The following is a 21749-nucleotide window of genomic DNA, read 5'->3' as shown; positions in this document are numbered from 1 at the left end:
TAACGTCAAGGTGCCGTATAAATTGCGGTTAAAACCTATGAAATTGTGTTTCGTTTGGGGGAAAAAATGTAAATTCTGTGTACTTTTTTGGTGAATATAATAAAACACATTAAATTAATTTAAGTAAAAATTACTTTTGAGTACGCTGGGTTTACACCCTTTTTGTTATTGCTGACTTTTTGCCAGGCCCTCGACTCTTCATGCTCTGGGATTCAGAGGCTTAGTGCCTCTGAACATGGAGGTTCCTCTTCTGTCACCATGAATCCAATTCCTTTCCCAAGCTGTTTGCCCCTGTGGCCATAGCTACTTCCTCTGGTAGCCCATTCCACATTTTAGTCACTCTCTCTGTGTCTGTTGCTCATTGGCTTCACTGGATGCTTTCAAGTTTCAGTACTTTGGGAGGGGGAGCAAAAGTTCACTGTCAGTGTGAGAGCTGCCAAAAGGATGTCACAGGGCTGGGAAAGGGAGCGCAGATGAGGAGGGGGCTCCAGAAATTCCCCATCATAACCAATATTTATTAACCAAACGTACACGTAGCACATTTTGCATTTTAAAAGCCAGTCCGTATAAAAACTATTTGGAAAGCAGCATCTCCTTTTGGGAGCAGGGCACAAACGCCAGCCCCCGTCCCTGGCAAGAGACACCCAGCAGAGCGAAAGTTAGCAAGTCAGTTTTCACTTGTGGGGTTTACCGAGAACTGGGGAAATTCAAGTGCCGGCTCAAGAAACCACTGCGCAGAGATTCTCCCCATAGGAGGGGAAAACAGTCCAAAGCTGATTCCCTGGCAAACACTGTCATCCACAGGCCTTTCTCAAATTATTTCCAGCCCCAGAAGAGCAAGAGAAGAGTTTGCTTACAGTCCGTTTCAAGATGACTGTTCTCTTTAAGGATGGCAGGACGCTGAAGTCGGAGTGGGCAATTCTCTGGCCAGAAGTAGACAATATAAAAACCAGGTTTTAATAAAATGTCTTCTCAAAGAGGAGCGTCAGGAACCTTGACCCCTCGTGGCGGTCTCCGTGGGGAAGGAAAAAAGCAGTTTTCCACCGGCTCTTCAGGAGGTGTAAGAGGCCTGGCCAGAGACGTGGACCCGGCAGAAGACGTGGCCGAGGAGCGCCCTTTTCCTGCACTGCTGCCCAGTTTTGGTGACTCCCTGGCAGAGCATCCGTGGAGACATGGAACAGTTGGATCTGAAAGGAGAAAGGAGCAAAAGCTATGGATTTAAGCTGTCAGGGGAAAAAACTGTCACAGTCAGAGTAGTTCAGCAGTGGAAGGGGCTGCCTAAGGAGGTGGGGAGCTCCCCCTTACTGGTGGTCTTCAAGCAGCGGCTGGACAGATCCTTTTCCTGGGTGTTTGAGGCTGATCCTGCACTGAGCAGGGGGTGGGATTGGATGGCCCCTTCCCACTCTATGGTTCTAAGAGGCCTTACCAGTGCTGCATGGGAACTGAATGTGCACTCCAAAACCTAAATCCAGAATCCTCTGAAACCCACTGGACTGCTGTGGTAGATGAGGAGAGCTGTTTATACTCTACTTTTTACTGCCCAAAGGAGTCCAAAAGTGGCTTACAAAGTGGCTTACAAAGTTCCCCACAACAGACACCATGGGAGGCAGGTGGAGTTAAGAGAGCTTTGAGAGAACTGGGACTGGCATGAGGAGGAGGAGGAGGAGGAGGGGAGAATCAACCCAGTTTTCCAGATTAGAGGTGTCTGCTCTTAACCCTGACACCACGCTGGTTCTCCTATGTTCATCGGCAGACGGAATGGATGTGGAATAGGAAGTTAAAAACCAAAAAGGGTTCCAACATGCAGGCGAATCCAGAGGTGCTCACAGTTGTGGAAAAGAATGGGGATTAGCCACAACCCCCCCATGCCCAAGAACATGAGCTGCCCTGCTGGATCAGACCAAAAGTTCCCTTCTCCTCCAACACCCAGTTCCCAGCAGTGGGCAGTCCAAACTGCACGAAACAGCCCTTTTCTATTGTTTTCTCTTCTGCACCTGGGTATAGAGAGATATACTGCCTCTGAATGCGGAGGTTCCATAGCTAACGTAAGAACTGAATTTTAGCTAGCACATATGATGTGTGTACAGAGCATGCTCAGCTCTTGAGACTCCATACTTACATGTCACTGATCAGAGACTCGTTTGGGGCACAACTCCTCGAACTGGCATAGGGGCTGCCATCCACGTTCAGGTGATGCTGCGGGAACCTTTCCAGGGTGGCCTAGTTGGAGAAGAAAGCCAGCCTGGCGTTAAAGAGGGCAGGGGGGCCTTTATGCCAAGAGCCGCTTGTACGATGGAGAATTGTGAAGCATGGTTTTGTTCCCAACCAGGTGACAGACTTTGCCACACAGTGCGTATCCCATTTGGACTGTTCAGTGTCCTTTCCTCTCCCAAATCCTTGCTTCTTTCCCTGAGCCTCTCAGGAAAGAGGAAAAAGGATTTTCTACTGACCTAGAAAAATGATTTACACAAAGAAACAAAACAGATTCAGTCAAGTGAAAAAGAAAAATTCCTATCTGGGGCTCTACAAAGTTTTATTCCAGTGGCACCTTGAACAACTAAATTTTATTCCTGGTGTAAAGTTTTTGTGTGCGTGTACATAGAATCATAGAACTGGAAGGGACCTCCAGGGTCCCTGCAGAATGCAGGAAACTCACAGCTTATACAAGGAGAAAAACTTAGTTGGTCATAAAAGGTGCCACTGGACTCATACTTTATTTTGTTGCTTTGAACCAACACAACTACCCACCTGAATTTCACTCAGGCTCTGTTTTTTAAAGCACAAATGCCAAGTATGCCATTTCAAAAGAACATGTATACAATTCAAAAAATTACATTTTTTGCATTCCTGCTGTCCGATTCCCAGTTCTATGGATTTAAAGGTAAAGGTATCCCCTGTGCAAGCACCGAGTCATGTCTGACCCTTGGGGTGACGCCCTCCAGCGTTTTCATGGCAGACTCAATACGGGGTGGTTTGCCAGTGCCTTCCCCAGTCATTACCGTTTACCCCCCAGCAAGCTGGGTACTCATTTTACCAACCTCAGAAGGATGGAAGGCTGAGTCAACCTTGAGCCAGCTGCTGGGATTGAACTCCCAGCCTCGTGGGTAGAGCTTTCAGACTGCATGTCTGCTGCCTTACCACTCTGCGCCACAAGAGGCTCTTCTATGGATTTACTCCCCCTCTGTATGGATCTTCAGGGGGCATACATGCACAAGGGAAACACACGCAGGTGTTGTCATGGCACATTCTAGACACATGAATTAACGATCAGATCTCACACTGCAATTCCAGGATACTGATTTCCATCATTCTCTAAATATTTGGTGGATGCATGGCTGGAAAATTGAAGTGCAGCTCCAAATTCCTGCCTACACCAATCCCCCTAGAAGCTAGGATGACTAAACTGAGGCTATCGTACTTCGGTCACATCATGAAAAGACAAGGGTCAGTGGGAGGGAAATAACGGCAGGAAAAGTTAGACTGACTCAGTCACTGGAGCCACGAAGGCCCTCCATGTGCAAGGCTGGAGCTAGGTTGTTAACCGAGAGGATGGTTTTGGAGGTCATCCATGCATAGGGTTACCATACAACAGAAGCAGCTTGCTGCCACAAAACACAGAGAGAGAAATATAGTACACTGAAAGTATGGCTTCCAAAAAGAATAAGAGAAGCAGTTTCAAGCCAGCTTAACGACTGTTTCAATGAGGTCTTCCTATTTCCGGCGTTTTATGACACAGCCTGCAAAGGGAGTACCGGGAACCAGAGCTGTGAGCAAAGTGCTCCAAACCCAGAGTTCTCCCTCCACCAAGTGGCCCCTCTAACCTCGTGTCTTGTGGAACGGGTCAAACTGACACGGCGCAGACTCATGGCATGGAGGGGTTGACCCCGCTGAGAAGTCCACTCTGTGGACCGCAGCACCGAGCCCTTGTTTGGAAAGAAGTCTTCTGCAAGCACCGAGGATTCACTTCCCACGTGGTCTTGACCTGGAAGAGGAAGCACTGGCCATTGGCAACAGGAAGGGAGACCCAGCAGCCAACTCTCCCTGGAAACACGGAGGAGAGAATGTAGCCCACAGTGGCAGACACAGGAAAGAATTCAACACACACACACAGATACATCCTGGGCTGGGGGACATTGATCTAAATCCATGTCATGGGAGGAGGAGAATATGGTCATAAGGGGCCATGATGGCCTCTTTTCTGCCACTCAAGAGCAGGGGTAGTCAAACTGCGGCCCTCCAGATGTCCATGGACTACAATTCCCAGGAGCCCCTGCCAGCGAATGCTGGCAGGGGCTCCTGGGAATTGTAGTCCATGGACATCTGGAGGGCCGCAGTTTGACTACCCCTGCTCAAGAGGCTTTGCCTGAATTTGTTTTGGTTTGTGTGCCATTAACGTACAACTGAAGAAGTTCAACTAAGCCAGTTTTATACCTAGGATTCTAGCCCTGGCTGTGTTTGATGGTTACTATTAAAGGTATTGAAGACAAGATACTTCTTGTTCGGCTTCGTATTGACCTCCAGTTGAAATACAAGACTGTATTACTGCAGTCAAAACAAATTCTTTGGAAACTTGTAGGTTTTATTGAGCCACGCAGTTTTTTCTTTGTCTGTGGAGGTGAATCAAGCAACATAAGCTTGACAACTTGCCAAAAAAGGGTCATAGGCTGTGGGGAAGATTTAAACATTGCCAAGCAGAGCAAGACAACACCGGGCCTTACCACCAAGCCTGATTCCCCACAAAACCCTGCTTCTGCTCGGTGTCAGCCAAAGAAGAGGCCGTAATTCAACCCCAGACTGGCCAAGCTGTGCTCACCTGACAAGTAGCTCAGCTCATCCAGCTTCTTCAGCTCTTCTTTCAAGAGGTCCACATGACAGTCTCTGGGGGGAGAGCAAACAAAGCAGGTGGTACGGGCAGCGGCAGGAGCCGAGCTCACTGGAAGGGCCCAAACCGAGAACTGCGCCGTACCCTGCAGTGCTCAGCAAGAGAGACTCAAGGTGGCTCCTTTCAAGGGAACCCCGGACAAGATTGGAATTGGTTCTCTCAGTCAGGCCAGACTTGTTTTTGTAGGACAACCAGAAGACCGGGAAGCCCATGAAGCTGCCTTCAAGCTCCCCTTGGTCCGTCAAGGTCAACATTGCCTGCTCGGACTGGCAGCCGCTCTCCAATGTCTCAAGTAGAGAGTCTTTCTCATCACCTTAACTGGAGGTTTTGGGGACTGAACCTGGGACCTTCTGCGTGCAAAGAAGGCACTCTGCCGCTGGGCCACGGCCACACCCCAAAACACATACTCAGGCTGCTTCATACTAGATCAAACCATTGAACTTCCAACTCAGACTGGCAGCTGCTCTTCAGGGTCTGCCCACCATCCACTTTCTAAACTTTGCCTGCAGATACCAGGGATTGACTATGGGGGAGGTGTCAACATGCCTATATGGTCATTTCACCCAATAAATGTTTTACAAATTAAAAATATATATTAAAAACCAATTAACTTTCCACTCGTTCAGGAAACCCTTCCAGGGCTGTCAAGAAACCCCCCCCCAAGCCAGGAAAGATGCCCTGTTGTCGGATCTCCAGAGGAACCAGCTGGCCACTAGGTCAGACAGGATGCCGGACTGGAAGGCCCACTGGTCTGGCCCATCAGGGCTCTCTTTACGCACTTATCCAGGGGTAGTCAAACTGCGGCCCTCCAGATGTCCATGGACTACCATTCCCAGGAGCCCCTGCCAGCGAATGCTGGCAGGGGCTTCTGGGAATGGTAGTCCATGGACATCTGGAGGGCCGCAGTTTGACTACCCCTGCTCTTATCTAACACCGCAGCCTCTGGCCGCTGTCTAAGGACTAGACGGACTGGACTAGACGGACTGTCACTGGCCTGACCCAGAAGGACTCTTATGTTCCGTTCCTCCAGGAGTCGATCAAGGGGAAGCAGGAGCAAGTTTCAGCTATGGACAGTTGATCCCTTTCTGGCAAGTTTGTATGACCAACAGAACCCCCCCCACCCCCACCCTGATTTGAAACAAGGTCGTTTCTAAAGATTTGAGAATCCAGGGCGTCACACATTTCGGGAGATTGGCAAGCCAGCTTATTGTTACGCACATTCCAAAGGAGGCCCCAACCTGTGCGCTCCAAGAAGTCCTCCCTACCTTTCCGGAGTAGAGGTGATGCGACCGGGGCTGGAAGCCTTCAGCTCCACTCGTGCTGTGAGGGATTCAAGCGCTCTCCAGGGGGGAAATGCACCCCTGACTCCCCGCAGCCCCCCTCGCAAGGCGCAGCTGCAGAGCTGTTCCAAGATCCAGTTGCCTGCAGGAAGACGGGAACCGGAAACAGGGAGCGTCATCCACGGCCTTTGTGCCGCTAGCCTGGCCCCTCCATGTGGCTCAGCATGGCAACACCCCCCCCCCCCCAGTTTATGGTCTGTACAGTGAAAACTCTGGCCACAGAATGAGAAGGTAAGACTCGCTGGAAAAGACCAGAATATTAGGGAAAGGGGAAGGCAGCTGGAAAAGAGGAAGACCCGCATGAGATGGCTTGACTCAATCAAATCATGTATATGACAGGGTGCGCATGCACACGGAAGCCCACACCCAGACGAAAGCTTGGCTAGTCGGAAGTGTTGAGCGTACTTGCCTGTAACGGCCACCACCAAAAGGCTCGTGAGCGCCTTAAACCCCAGGGAGGCGGCCTGGTTGAGCTCCGAGAGGGCGTTGGCCACGACCAGGACCAGGAGCACGGCCCGAGGGAGGCCGGGGATCTGCAGGAAGGTCATGAGCAGGGCGGCCAGCAAGAAGTAGCTGCCGTGGGAGATGCAGGTGTAGATGGAGCTGAGGCTGAGCCCTGCAAGGCAGACGCGAGAACGGCAGGTCACCATCAGTGTGTGACCAGCGATGAATAGCAGAGATAATTAAATGCTCTCAAGTCGCTGCTGACATTACAGGAACCTCTCTTTTGATTCTCAAGGCTAGAGGTGAGCAGTGGTAATTTGCCATCCTCCAGCTCTGCATTGTGACCCTGGCCTTCCTGTGAGGTGTCCCACCTAAATAGTTCCCATAGCCCACCTTGCTTAGCTTCCCTTGGGCCTGGGCTATTCAGGCTGCTAAGGAGTCATCCTGCTGCTTCATTTCAAATAGCTTTGTGGGAGAACCATGACCTATGCATGCACACCTGCTGGTGTTTTCCACGTCCTTCCAATCAAGGCAGAAACGGAGTGGGAAGGGATCCCAAGGGTCATGTAGTCCAGCCCCCTGCACAATGCAGGAAATTCACAGCTGCCTCCCTACCCCATCCCCTAGTGACCCCTGCTCTATGCCCAGAGGAAGGAAAACAACCCAGGATCCCTGAGCCAATCTGGCCTGGAGGAAAATGCCTTAGGGACCCCCAAGTGGCGATCCACCCTGGTCATATAAGAAAGGGCCAAGAGAGCCGAGCATTGTCCCCCCTCCCTCTCACGATCTCCACAATTATTCATTCGCGTTTGAATTTAATGGGTTCCCTCCTCTCTTGCAGTTTTTTCGTGTGAATCCTAAGATGCCCTTTCATCACAAACAGAGGAAGTCCCGTTAGAGGTTTCCTCGGAAGGCCCAGGGGGACCTGCCAAGCCGGCTAACCTGCCCAGTTGATGAACCTCTGGAGATGCTGGAGCCGCCCCTCCACGCTGCTCTGCATCTGCTCCGTGGCGAAGAGGACCAGCCCCAAGCTCTGGTTCATCTTCTGCAGCTTCCCCATCAGCTCTTCATAGTAGGCAGCCGTCTGGTTCTGATAGGCCAGGAACAGACCCAAGTTGGTCTCTGGGAAGGAAGGAAGGACACAATCAGGACTTGGGAAAGAGGCAGGATGGCTCAGCGGGGGGTGCAGCAGGGGTCCCCAACCTCTTGGAGCCTGTGGGGATCTTGGGTACTCTGACATAAAATGGTGAACCCAACAACAAAATGGCTACCGTAGGAGGCGGAGCCAACCATAACACGGCTACCGTGGGAAACTGTTATTTCCACTAAATATCAAGGAGACATCTTCTGTATGATGGATTAGTCTGCAATCACTGCTTTTTGCACACTGGTCTAATTCCTGCTTTCTCATGGAATCAGGCCTGGTCCAGGGTGGTCCCAGGCCTGGCCCGACTCTGGCCCTCAGTTGCCCACAAGGAAATGTGGAGAAATCTGCATCCCCTTTTTTTTTATAGGGGGATCCTACACTGTATATGTCAGGGCTTAAGGGGGAGAACTTGGGCCATCCCCAGTTGGAGCATTGCTCCCCCCCCCCCACAAGCGTCACTTCCATCACTGACCCTGGCAACAGCCCCCCAAAATAAATAAACCCGCCATGTTTGGTTGGCACCTTTCCTTTCTTCTTGGTTTAGTGAGATCAGAGACAGGCTGCGTGTGTGCGCGTGTGCGAGGGGGGGGGGATGGCGCAATCAAACAACCCACTTTTCTGACAATAAAATGCATATATATTTTTAAAGATGCCGGGCCCAGTCGGGAACTCCTTCACAGGTACGGTGGACTAAACGCCAACCTCCCTCTCCAAGCGTCCCCCTACCTAGTTTGGAGTAGACCTCCTGGGCTCGTTCCTGGACCTGGGTCAGGTCCTTCAGGATGGCCTTGTGCCCTTCTTGCAGATCCACATCTTGGTGGTCCAGATGCCTGCTTACGTTTTCTGGGGGAAGAGACAGACAGGTGGCTTCTTACGGTTCCGAAAGGCTCAGGCTGGGTTCAAAAACCTGCATGTCTCCAGCTCCCACACAGATTCTGGTCCAGGCTGCCCCTCGGCCTCTGCATCCAGTAAAGCCACTCTGCAAGCAGGAGACTTCCAGCAAGGCTGTTGCTGGGCCCTTTCTACGTGCAAGAGCCTTTTAAAAGTCTCATCCTGTCCTTGCAGAAAAGAGTTAGGAACAGGAAAACATGGACAGCTCTTTGAAACGGTGCATTTCAAGTGATGCAGACAGGACGGGAGGGGAGTCATAGAATCATGGAGTTGGAAGGGACCTCCAGGGTCATCAAGTTCAACCCCCTGCACTATGCAGGACACTCACACACCACTGAGCAGACAGTGGTTACAATGCCAGGCGAGGAGAAAGAGATGTGGGCTCAAATCCACGTTCAACTGTGAAGTTCAGCAGGTGACCATGGGACACTCTCTCAGCTTGACCTACCTCACAGGGCTCTTGTGAGGGCGACAGGAGGAGAGGAGAATGAGGCACACCAACCGGTACTTCTTGAAGGGAGGGCCAGACGGAAGTGTGCCCCCCACCAGATATATCCTGAACTGCTTCTTCTGGAGAATACGGAGATGAGGCTCTGGTTCTTGGGCAAAACTCTATGGTTAGAAGCAGATTGTACCATAGAGTGTTGTCCAAAACCCAGAGCGTCACTGCCTGACACATCTCCAACACGCCAGTGTCACTTCCGGGTGTTGTCAAAACATCATGCCATTCCTGGAAGTCACCTCAGCCCCACTCCTGCCACAGCCCCAGTGAACTTTACAAATCTAGCAGCATTAGATGTGTTCCAGGGGTAGTCAAACTGCGGCTCTCCAGATGTCCATGGACTACAATTCCCAGAAGCCCCTGCCAGCATTCGCTGGCAGGGGCTTCTGGGAATTGTAGTCCATGGACATCTGGAGGGCCACAGTTTGACTGCCCCTGTGACACCCACGTGCTGGAAAGCTCTGAGGTCCTCTCAGGATCCCTGGGAAACTCCCCACCGCCCGAGAAGATGCTTGTGGCCTCACCCATTCTCTTGGTGATGCCCTCGATCAGCTGAGCCACCTGCTGGTGCCCACTGGCAATCAGAGCCTTCTCCTGGGCCAGCTGGTCCAAGTTGCTGTGGAAGGACTCCTCCATCTGGTCTTGGCTGCCTTGGAGCCGGGCTTGCTGGGCCAGCAGCTCCTCCTGGCTGCTCACCACGTTCTGGAGGGACTCGGAAGTCAGCTCCTTCAGCTCCTCCTGGCCGTTCTGTCAAGGAGTGAAAGCACCAGAGACACAGGCAGGGAAACAAGGAAGGGAGAAGGGGGAAGTGCCAGGGGAAAGGGATGGAAAACAAAAGGAAGAGGGTTAAATATGAGTAGAGCACCAAGGAAGGGTTTGTGGTGAGAATAAAAGGAGGGGGAGACTGGGGGGGGGAGCAACAAAGGGAAAGGGTGTGGTCTCGTTTGCAGGCCCCAAAGAATAAGTAGGGGAGGACCAAGAACCAGATGCCTCTTCCAGGAGTCCACCAATGAACCTAAAAGACACGGGACTCTTAAACCAAGGGTCTCCAACATGGCATTTGCAGACATCTTTCCCCAAACCTGCCTAGTCTTTTTAGAGAGTGGGTGTGGCCAGGCAGGGCTTTTACGCTGTCAGGTTTCCGACCGGCTTTTCAGATTTTAAAAACGTTGCTTTGGCAGCAGCTGCCCCCACAGCACAAGGATCTTCACCGTGTGACTGAAGGGAAGCTGGGGCAGCCATTTTGTGGCTGGGCCCATCTCCTGCGGCAGCCATTTTGTGGCTCTGCTCACCACTCCATCAGAGTTCCAGAGATGCTCGCAAGGCTCTGACTCACTGACATGCTTTCCACCCATGTTTCCGGAAGTAATGCTCACGATAATGGAAAGTGTGCTAAGTCACAGCCGACTCATGGCAATTCCATGAAAACCTGGTTTTCCCTGGCCTTCCTCTGCGTAGCACCCCAGCCCTCCTTGGGGGTTTGCCATCAAAGTACTGATCATGGCCGACCCCACATGGCTTCCAAGCTCCAACGAGATCAGGACCACGAGGGCTGTTACAATGCCCACTACTCATCCCCTAAAACCTGTTGAGACTGCACTATGTATGGCATCATCTATAACAGTCCTTCTCAATCCTTTCTAGGCCATGGGCCTTTTGGGAGGTCTTCTACAGTTCCAGGGCCCCTGCATCAGGCTGCCCACTCAATCCATCAGCCAGGATAAAAAAGGCCCAAGCTCAGAGTAAGCTACACTCAATGTGGCTTGTCTTATATATGCACAAGAAAGATTTCTAGAACACTTGACCAAGAGAAGCATGTGCATTCATGCTTTTCTGGAATGCATTAATTCAAGCACGCAGGGGAAAAAGGATTAGATTATTTATTTTTCTTTCCCGTGATAAAGGTTGAACTTTCTAGCAAGAAATGATGTCATACTTGACAAAAATGCTATTTCACCAGTTCAGTTAGTAGGGTTCCCCCCCAAACCCTTTGGGCTCCCCACTCACATTTTTCAATCTGTGGGCCCCCTTCAAATGTGCCAGAGCCCCCAGCACATGCTACAATCACCACTTGCTTCAGGAATACGTCTTTCCTTTCCAGTTGCGGAACTCTGACCAGAAGCAGAACTTATACTTGTCGCTCTACGTGCCACAACCAAGGCGGAGAGGTCCACATGCCCCGCCGAAGGAACGCGGCTTTGCAGGAGCTGCTGCATCCCAGACGCTCAAAGCCCACCAGCTTAGGCCCCTGCCTTACAAACCTTCAGCATCTTCATTGCCTCCAGCTGACTGACCGCCGTGGAGACGAGGGCGTTGACCGTGCGCTCCGTCTGGCGCTTGAACTGCATCTGGCGCGTCGTGTAGCAGACAGCCCGGGCCCGGTTGCTCACAATGTGGTAGGCATTCCACGTGTCTGGGTCCATCTCTGCCGTGCATTCGGCCAGGGTCTGGGGGGAGAGGACAGACGAGGGAGTCGAAGCACAACCACCATCCCCAATGCGCCAGAACCCAAGCGCAGATCATACCATTTGGAAGCAAAGGAGAGGAAAGGCTTTGGGGAGGGGCTGGGGCTCAGAGAGCATCTCCTTGGCATGCTGAAGGTCTCAGCAGGTTCAGTCCCCAGCATCTCCACTTTAACAGGACTAGGCAGTAGGTGAGGTGAAAAACTTTGGCCTGAGACCCTGGAGGGACACTGCCATTCTGAGTAGACAGTACTGACCGTGATGGGCCCAGGGTCTGATTCAGTGGAAGGCAACTTCAGGTGTGAATATGGAAGGGGGATTCTTTCACTAAAACCACTCACCATGGCCACTGTGCACGGGTACGTCTGGCGTCCTTCAACGCTGGCCTGACAGTTGAACAAGGAGACGCCCAGTTTGGCCAGCTCCTCTTCGGACAGGTCTGTGCAGGAGGATTGAAGCTGCGAAATAACCTAGTGGCAAAAAAGCAATGACAGAATCGCATAGGGAGCAGCAGTCTTAAATTTCCCACAATTCATCTGGAGTGCAAAAGAAGCTTCTACTCCTGTACTAGATTTCAGTGGGGGGGGGGTTTGTGGGTTGCCATGGTTTTAAAAAGTTTTTAGGAGTCTGTTTATTGTACATGGATGGATGTCCAGAATTGTTTTAATGGGGTTTTTAATACGGACATGAGCCAGATTGGGAGTGGCAGGCAATAAGTCTCGACAACGGATAAATAAGGCTAGGATTGAGGCCACTCAGAGCCTTTCCCCTCGTGATTCTTCCCCAGAGAGCTACAACTAAAGATATTCCAAAGACCAGGCTTATTCTGTGTTTATTCATTATCCCTTGCTTAGAGAAAGGGGCAAAAAGAAAGAACCCTCGGCTTGGAGCAAAGATACCTCTAATGCATGAGAACCTCTAATGCATAAGAAGCTACTTTATTTATTTAAAGATTTATTCTAGGCATAAACTTTGGTGTGGATGCACATTTCTTTTGATAACTTAAATAGTTTCTGAAGAAGTGTTTGCTCACAGGAAAGCTTATCTGTTCCGCTTAATATTTCTGGTAAGGCCTTGGAGGAGGAGCTGGTCTCATGGCTTAAGTGCCACTCAGCGCTTAATACCCACTCAGGGGGGCTGTCCCGCCCCGTGTGCCTCCTCCTCCAACCGGCTTGCCTGTCTGTCCAGTGGCCAGCCAATCTACCGCTAAGCCACAGCTCCTCCCCATCTCCTCTCTAAACATGACCCTCTGGCACAGGGGATGATGCACCTCCTTGATCAAGAGCAGGCGAACCTGGTAGTGACATGAGTCCAGAGGCGTCAGCTCCAAGTGACGAGTCTCGGCTACGAACCTCTCATCGCCCGTAGTCATCTCAAAAGGAACGGGTGAAAGTTTCTCCGGGACGGGAGCACGGCGATTCTCTGGGGCTGCTCTGTGGATCAGCCAGCTGAAAAACCCAGCAGAGGGCTTGGAGATCAAAAGCAGGAGGGGCAGCAGAAAACAGATCCAGCGAAAAAGCATTTTTTGACAATTTCCTGTGAGAAGGAAACAGAGACACTTTAGAGGGCTGGAGTCACTGGTATCCCTCACCTGGGCCCAAATCTCTCCATCATTGTAAGAAACATCGGAAGAGCCCTGCTGGATCAGACTAGCGGTCCATCTAGTCTAGTATCCCGTCTCACACAGGGGCCAGTCAGTTCTTCTGAATGTCCTACAACAGGTCATAGAGGTTGATGCCTTCATAAGAAGATAAGACCACCAGATCAGACCAGGGAGGGTCCCTCCAGTCCATCAGCCCATCTCACAGGGTGACCAACCAGTTCCTCTGCAGGGCCAGCAACAGGGCAGAGAGGCCGAGGTCATTCTCTAATAAGGTCATCAGAAGAGTTCTGTTGGACCAGACCAGGAAGGGTCCCTCCAGTCCAGCCTCCTGTCTCACAAAGTGCCCAGGTATTTCCTCTGGAGGGCCAACATCAAAGCATAGAGGCCAAGGCCTTCCCCTGAGGTTGCCTCCTGGCTCAGGGATTCAGAGCTTTAGTACCTCTGAATGGGGAGGCTCCTCTCAGCCACCAGCACAATCTACTAATAGACCTTTCCTCTATAAATCCTCTATAAGTCAGTCTTATCCCCTTTTAAGAGCTAAAGAAGGCCAAAGAAACCGAGTAAAAAGATAGATTTAATCCATTCATCTGAAGCATTCTCTATATGTTTATATATAAAAAGAAATACAGCCAAAATGGGTTCCGGATATTCCACACACCCGTTTTCAAAAGTGGTCTCTTTCCTCAGTGGCATTTTCACTTATTTTGCATCAAGGCATCAAAGGGGCAATTCCCCTCCTTGCGATCTTCTACTGATTCCGCCATAACATTCTCCGCCAACGGCCAATTTATACTAAGAGGCAAATGCAAAATAAGTGAAAACGCTACTGAGATAGGCATTGGCCACTTTTGAAAAGGGGCGTGTGAAATATCCGGAGCCCCTTTCCTTTTGCATCCAAACAAACGGAGAAGATTCCAAAGGAACAGATTAAAGGCGCCTCCGTCCAAGAGCCATCACGTCGACCCCCCCCCTCCCCTCCGCCTGGGTCTCTCTCTCTTTTTGCAGCTGCTCCTTCCCGGGGCTCCTCTGGCTGCCTGGCTCTGCCGCGCCCCAAGGAGGAGGCTCGCATCTGGGAAGGAGCTCCCTTCCCGGAGAGAGCGGGGTCCTTCACAGCCGCTGCCCGGCACCCCCCGGCGCCTCCTGCCCCGCCAGCCGCGCCCAGAGCAACCTCGCGCTTAGCAAAGCGGCCCCGCCAGACCCGCCCCGTCCTCTCCCGGCCCCGCCTCCACGTGCCGGCGCCTCCCGACGGCCGCGCCCCTGTCCCCTCCGGCGCTGGCGGGGAAAACGCGCCGGATCCCCCTTAATGCGGCCGGCGAGGGGGCGCGGCCAATCCCGCGCGGGGGGGGGGGATCGGACTCCGGCCCTGCGATTGGCTGCCCCGCGCGGCGAGCCGCGTCCCGATTGGCGGCGCTCCCGGCCACCAGGACGAAGGGCATGAATGGAGCGCGAGGGCGCCTCGGCCGGGCTGGGGGCGCCGCGGGAGGTGCGCGCGGGCTCGGTGGGCTTCGTGGGCGCGGGGCGCATGGCGGGCGCCGTGGCCCGGGGGATGCTGCGCGCAGGTAGGCAGGCAGGTCCCTTGCAGCGCCCTGCCCAGGTGGGCGCCGGGCCTCGTTTGCAGCGCCGCCTCCGCTTCTGGGGCCCGACGGGCAGGGCGGAGCTGGGCAAGGCCGGAGGGGGGCAGGTTGGAGCCCCTTCCCCCGGAGGAGAGTCCGCGGAGACCGGGGCTTCCCAGGACTGCGGTGGAGGGGGACGAGGGGGAGGTTTGTGCAGAGCTGACCCAGAGGACCTCCTCGCTCACAAAATGCTCCGGCTCGAGGGCGTCCAGACCGAAGGAAATCCTGCGGTGCTCAGAGCGTGAGTCGCCTGCCAGAGGATGCCGCGATGGCCACAGGGAGGAACAGCTTTAGAGGGGGAATACGTGGCTGCATAGAGGAAGAAGGATCTCTGGCCCTAAAACTAGCCTCAATCAGGGCCAGAGAATAGGCAGTGGAATAGATCCCCTTAATCTCTTGCCACAGTCTCTTCAGCTGGCAGGTGTCCTGTGTGAGGCCGGACAGGATTCCCTGAGTCACATGCGACAGCCGAAGTTCTTGTTGCTGAGCTTTTTATGGCTGCATTGTGGACAGTTCCTTCCATCCTGGAAAAACACTCTCGCAGGCGCTGTTTGTTCTTCCTGACGCACAGCCCCTTGGCTACCCAACTCCCCCCATGAGAGGCTGCCTTACAGGCATGCCAATTTTTGTGCAAGAAAATATTTCTTGACAATGGTTCTGCAGAACTGCAGGTGGTCAGTTCTGAATATGAAATGCTTAGAATTCTATCATGCATATTTTTGACCTTTTTATTGCATGCTGCTTGGAAGATTCACGGTCAAAGCATATGTGCGTTTAAGGGTGGATAATTTGGGCAGCAGTGTTCAAAGTTATTCTGATGCCTCTTGTGGCTCTTATGTTTGGGCAATGCAATTTTTGCTCTAGGCTCAATACGCATTTCCACCCCCCTTTCTCCTTATTTCCTTAACAGGAGAAGTTCAGCCAGGAAACATCTTTGCCAGTGCGCCATCAAACAACAATCTGGACAAGTTCCAGGTAAGTGAGGACACAACAGTGATGGTTGGGCAGTGGGCATGAAGGGAAAGGAATGCTAGGGGTCACTCATTTTGCCCTCCTGTCCCTGTGCTCAGATGCCTGGAGGTCTTCCTCGGGAGGTGGTGGGTTCTCCATCTTTGGACATTTTTAAGCAGAGGCTGGAGAGCCATCTGACAGAGAGGCTGATTCTGTGAAGGCTCAATGGGTGGCAGGTGACAGTGGGTGAGCGAGAGGGTTGTGAGTGTCCTGCATAGTCCAGGATGTCCCTTCCAACTCTATTGTTCTATGATACTATGATTCTACTTGGGAAAGTTCAGCATCAGTGAGAGGTGGCTGTCGTACCCCATCGAGTTTCTAATAAGCAGACTCTTGGGTGCAAAAGAAATATCTTTTTCAAAGGAATGAGGTGGACAGGATAAAGGAGTTCCTTGCTGAAACGGATTTGCAATTAAGTTAGCATGCCTATATGGCTACCCACAGCCCCTTCACCCCCCCCAATTTGAATCCTGGCAGGCAAAAGACCTTCCCAGCCACATCCCCACACTAAGGCCCCTGTAAGCAGTGCTAGACGATAACAACATTGCAAGTGGACTAGTTCAGCCACCCCTGGTCCGGGCAGGGAGGTCTCATAAGGGGAAAGCTCTTTGAGAATTTACAGCACAGTTAATTGGGGCCAAGAGGACAAAAGATGCACATGACTGAACCAAAGACACAGACCAGAAAAACAGGCTAAGGCCTCCAGGCTAGTAAAACAGCAATTCATGATAACCGCTATATGGCAAGAACTTGCGAACAGGATCTTAACAGGGACAGGATGGCTCCTGAAGTATTTGAAAGGTTCTCACTTGGAGGAGGGCAGGGCGCAGATCCTGTTGGCAGCAGAGGAGAGGACCTGAAGTTTAAACTGTGAAAAACGGGACCAGCTAAATATCAGGGGAGGGGGGAAACGTTCACAGTCCTGAGTAGTTCAGCAGTAGGATGGGCTGCCTAAGGAGGTGGGGAGCTCCCCCTCCAAGCAGTGGCTGGACAGATCCTTCTCCTGGATGATAGAATGGGTACCTGCGTTGATCTGAAGCAGCAGAACAAACTGCATCAAGTGGAACCTTTAAGAGCAATTCTCTGACACTGTATTGGAGGAAAAATGTGTGCACACAAAAGCTCATACCTTGAGTAAAACTTGAGTACTCATACCTTGAGTAAAAATTGTTTATCCTGGATGCTTGAGGCTGATCCAGCACGGAGCAGGGGTTGGACTAGATGGCCTGTGTGGCCCCCTCCAACGTTATGATTCCACAAAACGGCTGCCATAGCTTGCCTTCAGTCATAGCCAGAGGGGGTGGAGCAACAAAATGGCTGCCATGAGAGGCGGAACCAACATGGCTGCCAGAGAAAGTGCGGCCCGCCACAAAGTGCCTCTTGTAGTTTGCCTTCACCCAGGGACGATCTTTGTGCTGTGATGTCGGCTGCTGCTGAACCAGCGTTTTAAGAAAATCCGTGCATCCAACGAAATATCCTGTGGCCAATCAGAAGCCTTGCAGGACAAAAGCCTTTCTTGGTGCCTTCCACTTCCTATAAATGCTGGGTGAGCCCTGAGAAAGGTTTTGGTGGGAGACACTGTGCCTGTGGTACTAGACCAGGGGTAGTCAACCTGTGGTCCTCCAGATGTCCATGGACTACAATTCCCATGAGCCCCTGCCAGCACTTGCTGGCAGGGGCTCATGGGATTTGTAGTCCATGGACATCTGGAGGACCACAGGTTGACTACCCCTGGACTAGACCAAGCAGCAGTCAGTTGCAATGTGAGTCGCTTACCCCGTGCTTCGCTTTCTCTGTCTTTTTGACGAAAGGGGTTTGGCTGCAGAACCACTCACTCGAACTTAGAGGTGACAAAAAACTGTACTTTGGTGTTCCTGGCGACCAAGCCCCACGTCATCCCGGTGGTGCTTCCGGAAATCGCTCCTGCGGTGACCCCAAATCACATTGTTGTTTCCATGGCTGCCGGAATCACGCTGCAGACCTTAGAGGAGGTGAGTCGTGGAGGGTGTTCTGAGCTAGGTGCTCAGCAGCTTTCCCTCTGACCCACAGCGGGGTCTGTATCTGGGGCGGGGAAGGCTAGAAGGCAGTCTCTGCTCAGTTTGGCCCATGGCAGTTTAAAGGAACCCAGGAGGATGAATTGTGTTGGAATTAGATTTTTAGCTTTCTGAGTCTGAACAGTAGATTCAGGTGGATTGCAGTGTTGGTCTGAAGCAGCAGAACGAAGTTGGGAGTTCAGGGGCACCTTTAAGACCAACTTTAAGACAAACAAAGTATGAAGGTTTTTCATTTGTCCTCTGGTATACTGCCTCTGAGCATGGAGGTTATGCAGAGCTGTTGTGGGTGATGGGTCTATTCTCAGTCAGTTCGGCTGGTCCTGTTCTAAAGCTGGCCGAGCTATTTTGCTTCTACGTTCATAAGCTTCTAGTCTCTATAACAGCAGAGAAAAGTTTTTAAATGGGTGAGCTCAGTCTGAAACACGAGGGTGCTAAACAGAGTTTGTGGCAGGCGTCTGCAGGGAGCTGGGACCACTCTCTTGCCCCTTGTACTGCTTCGGTGCGTGGCTTTGAGAAATCTCCATCTCTGAAGTCTCGTGACGCCCTTGCCCAGGGATTTAGAACCTTTTTGCACCTCTGGGTAGGTTTGGAATTCTGGGCCCAGCAAGAAAATGGCTGCCATAAAATGGCTGCCACAGGAAGCAAAGCCGCCCCCAGGTTTCGAGGAGTCCCAGAGGTGATGCCAGCTGACCACGCCTCCCTGCCATGCCCCCAGAAGTGATATCACCACCCCCGTTAACAGGCAGGCTTCAGGAGGACTGCGGGGTGGAGAGACAGGAGGCGGCTTAAGCCAGGCGCAGTGACCATAAGATTGCTCACTCATGCTTGGAAGGGCAAGGGGAGCAATGGAAGAGGCCAGGCCCTAGCTTGCGGCTGAGTCCATTAACTTCCTTAATTACTGCCAAGTCTTCCTGCAGCTGGAACCGGGGTCCTTCAGGAGCAGAGGACCCCTCGCAAGCTCGGAACAGATCCATGAATTATGCTAGTTTGACCCGGATGGTTGTGAGTTGTTCTGAGACGTGTATGTCTGCACCGACTCAGAGTCTCCATCTGCTCCTCCCAGCTGCTCCCTGCCGGGACGAAGGTGCTCCGGATGATGCCCAATCTTCCCTGCGTGATCCAGTCGGGCGCTATCCTGCTGGCCCGGGGAAGCTGTGCAGGTGATCCGGATGTAGCCTTGCTGAAGCGGTTGCTGTCTCCTTGCGGGCTGTGCGAAGAGGCGCCTGAGTCTCACATCGACATTCACACCGGACTGAGTGGCAGTGGAGTTGCCTACGTGAGTGCCCTTTGTCCTACGCTGGCTTGGTGTCGTGGTTAAAAGTGGCGGATTCTAACCTGGCGAGCCGGGTTTGATTCCCCGCTTCTCCATATGCAGCCAGCTGGGTGATCTTGGGCCAGTCGCAGGCCTGTTAGAGATGTTCTCACAGAGCTCTCTCACCCTCATCTACCTCACAGGGTGCCTGTTGTGGGGAGAGAAAGGGAAGGCAACTGGAAGCCACTTTAAGACTCCTGGTAGAGAAAAGCAACATATAAGAACCAACTCTTCTTCTTCAGTAGTATCAGGGCTCTCTCAGCCTCGCCCACCTCACAGGGTGCCTGTTGTGGGGAGAGGAAAGGGAAGGTGACTGGAAGCCGCTTTGAGACTCCTTTGGGGAAAGAAAAGCAGCATCTAAGAATCAACTCTTCTTCTTCTTCTTCTTCTAGCTCTTTGGAGCACTACTCTGAATACTAGATGTCTTAAATGAGTCAGTAAATGAGGAGCAGAGGGTCCATATGCCAGCCATAGGCTGACCAGCTTCACATGCGCCAGAGCACAAGGACAGAGCCCACTTGCAGGCAAAGAAGATGGGACTACAGGGTAGGGAAACTATTTTCCTTTGGAAGTTGGCTGCTCATCCATGTGGATGGTTCTGAGCTAAACAGACCAGTGGCTGACTCCTAGCCCTGTTTCAGCATCCCAAGCTGAGCCTTTAGGGACATGCAGGTATGGGGGTGAGCAGAGGTGGTGCCAGCATGGGGTTCTGGACCTCATCCTTAACCACCCTAGAGGCTGAATTAAAGTGGCTTCCTTTTTTATTATCATTTAAATTTATTGCCTTCCCCTCCCCAAGGGCTCGATTCAGGTTACAATGTTTTGCCCTGAGCATTCCCGTTGCTTTTATTCCCCGTGTCGTCCCCCAGGTCTACACGTTTGCGGAAGCGCTGGCTGAAGGTGCCGTGAAAATGGGCATGCCGGGGGCCTTGGCCAGTAAGATTGCGGCCCAGACACTCTTGGTAAGATCAGAGGCCCCTCCGTGGGCTGCAGTCACGTTTGTGTCGTCTCCACCCCCAACTTGGAATCCTTTTCTGGTTTGATCATTTGTCTTTCATGCTGAGCCAGGGGTAGCCGACATGGTGGCCACCACGTGCTTTTAGAAAGTGGGTGTGGCCAAGTGGAGCTTTAATTCCAGGCACTGTTAAGATGAACCAGGCCTCCTCACAGTGCTGTGAACGGAGCTTTCTGATCAGTCTCCCTTTTCCTGTTTGCTCCGGTTCAAAGCCCCTCTCTTGATTGGCTGTGGAGGGGTTTACCTTTGCTGGTGAATTTTTGTGACATAAAGTGCTCTGGAGTGCCAGCTTTTAATGTTTTCTTTGTTGGAATATGCAAGAACTGTGGTGTGCATGGGAAGAACATCCTCTAGTGAGCATCGGAGATATGGGTAGTTAGCATATTAAGATTAACTTGCTGGTATTTTTCAAGTAATCTCCTGATTGATTGAATTGGGGACTTCCTTTGAGGACACTTCCTTCCTGCATGCCTCTAGAAGAACAGTTAGATAGTTAGGTCTCTCTCTCTCTCTTTCTCTCTCCAGTCATTTCTCTTCTGAATAAAACTATATATTCTTTAAGCAGCTGATTCTTCTCTCTTTTGCATGTTTAACCTCTGCCAACTCCCTTGAACATGTCTACCCCAGTGGGGCAACTGGTCTGAACAGCTTCCCATTGATTTTCAGGCTGAAGTGGGCCGTGGGTTGGGATTCTCACACACCCCAGCCACCAACACGGCCCTTCCCAACATGCACACCTCCGTTTCTTGCAGGGAGCAGCAAGGATGATCCTCGAAACAGGCGAGCACCCAGCAGTCCTGAGGAATGCCGTCTGCACCCCAGGGGGCACCACCATCCACGCGTTGCATGAGCTGGAGAAGGGAGCCCTGCGGTCGACGGTGATGAACGCAGTTGAGGCAGGCACCAACCGAGCCCGGGAGCTGGGCAAGAGATAGAAGACGACAGGGGTGTTGGGGTCTCCCCTGCAGTCTGCAGGAGTAGGAACTGCTCTTTCCTGACTAAGGGAGGAAGTGCTCAGGAGGAGGAATTACCTTCTTGGGTCGTAACTGATGCTGAAAGAAGAGTGGAAGGGGCCAGGGTTGGGAGCTCTGGTCCTGAGGCAGCGGGGAACTGGACTGGTCATTCCAAGCTCCCTCGTTGGAGAGTTCATGCCTAATAAACATTGGCTGTAGCCATTAGCTGCTGATCACTGCGCAATTGTGTCTGCCTGCTTTTTCCCCAGAGAACAAGCGGTCTGCTGTAGTTCATACCTTATTTAATTTATATCCCACTTTTCCTTCCCAGTGGGGAAGCAAGCAGTTCTACAACATTCTTCTGATTTTCCTCACAAACCACCCTCTGACGTAGAATCAGGTGGGTAGCCATGTGGGCGTGAAGCAAAAGAACAGAGTTGGCTCCCCTTCCAAGCTATGTTATTATTTATTTATATTTATATACCGCCCTCCCCTGAGGCTCAGGGAGGTTTACGCGGAA

General features: G+C 52.0%; 2 protein-coding genes across 6 annotated transcripts; one reads left to right on the top strand and one right to left on the bottom strand.

Annotated features, from left to right (window-relative positions):
- Nucleotides 1-114: 114 nt before the first annotated feature.
- LOC143844358 (protein brambleberry-like) lies at nt 115-14593 on the bottom strand. 5 transcript variants are annotated; one of them, XM_077351332.1, is made up of 13 exons: nt 14505-14593; nt 12963-13204; nt 12010-12138; nt 11468-11653; nt 9731-9953; nt 8540-8656; nt 7609-7788; nt 6632-6838; nt 6148-6304; nt 4814-4878; nt 3822-3982; nt 2120-2220; nt 115-1187 (listed from the first exon to the last, which is right to left on the bottom strand). In XM_077351332.1, the coding sequence occupies exons 2-13, from the start codon at nt 13188-13190 to the stop codon at nt 1052-1054; spliced, it is 1890 nt and encodes a 629-aa protein (XP_077207447.1). In that variant the 5' UTR covers nt 13191-13204; nt 14505-14593; the 3' UTR covers nt 115-1051. The 5 variants fall into 5 exon arrangements, with proteins under 5 accessions (XP_077207447.1, XP_077207449.1, XP_077207448.1 ...); XM_077351334.1 differs by lacking the exon at nt 14505-14593 and adding an exon at nt 13260-14455 and having other exon boundaries at nt 12963-13116; XM_077351333.1 differs by lacking the exon at nt 14505-14593 and adding an exon at nt 13930-14455.
- A 43-nt stretch (nt 14594-14636) lies between these two features.
- On the top strand, nt 14637-21468 carry PYCR3 (pyrroline-5-carboxylate reductase 3). The gene is made up of 6 exons (XM_077351341.1): nt 14637-14830; nt 15795-15859; nt 17707-17886; nt 19013-19225; nt 20131-20223; nt 21029-21468. The coding sequence occupies exons 1-6, from the start codon at nt 14710-14712 to the stop codon at nt 21209-21211; spliced, it is 855 nt and encodes a 284-aa protein (XP_077207456.1). The 5' UTR covers nt 14637-14709; the 3' UTR covers nt 21212-21468.
- The last annotated feature ends 281 nt before the right edge of the window (nt 21469-21749 follow it).

The sequence above is a fragment of the Paroedura picta genome, chromosome 9 (assembly GCF_049243985.1).
Source record: "Paroedura picta isolate Pp20150507F chromosome 9, Ppicta_v3.0, whole genome shotgun sequence".
In the NCBI taxonomy this organism is placed as follows: Eukaryota; Metazoa; Chordata; class Lepidosauria; order Squamata; family Gekkonidae; genus Paroedura; species Paroedura picta.
The sequence above is the reverse complement of the archived record's forward strand: the minus strand, read 5'-3'. Positions and strand labels throughout refer to the sequence as shown.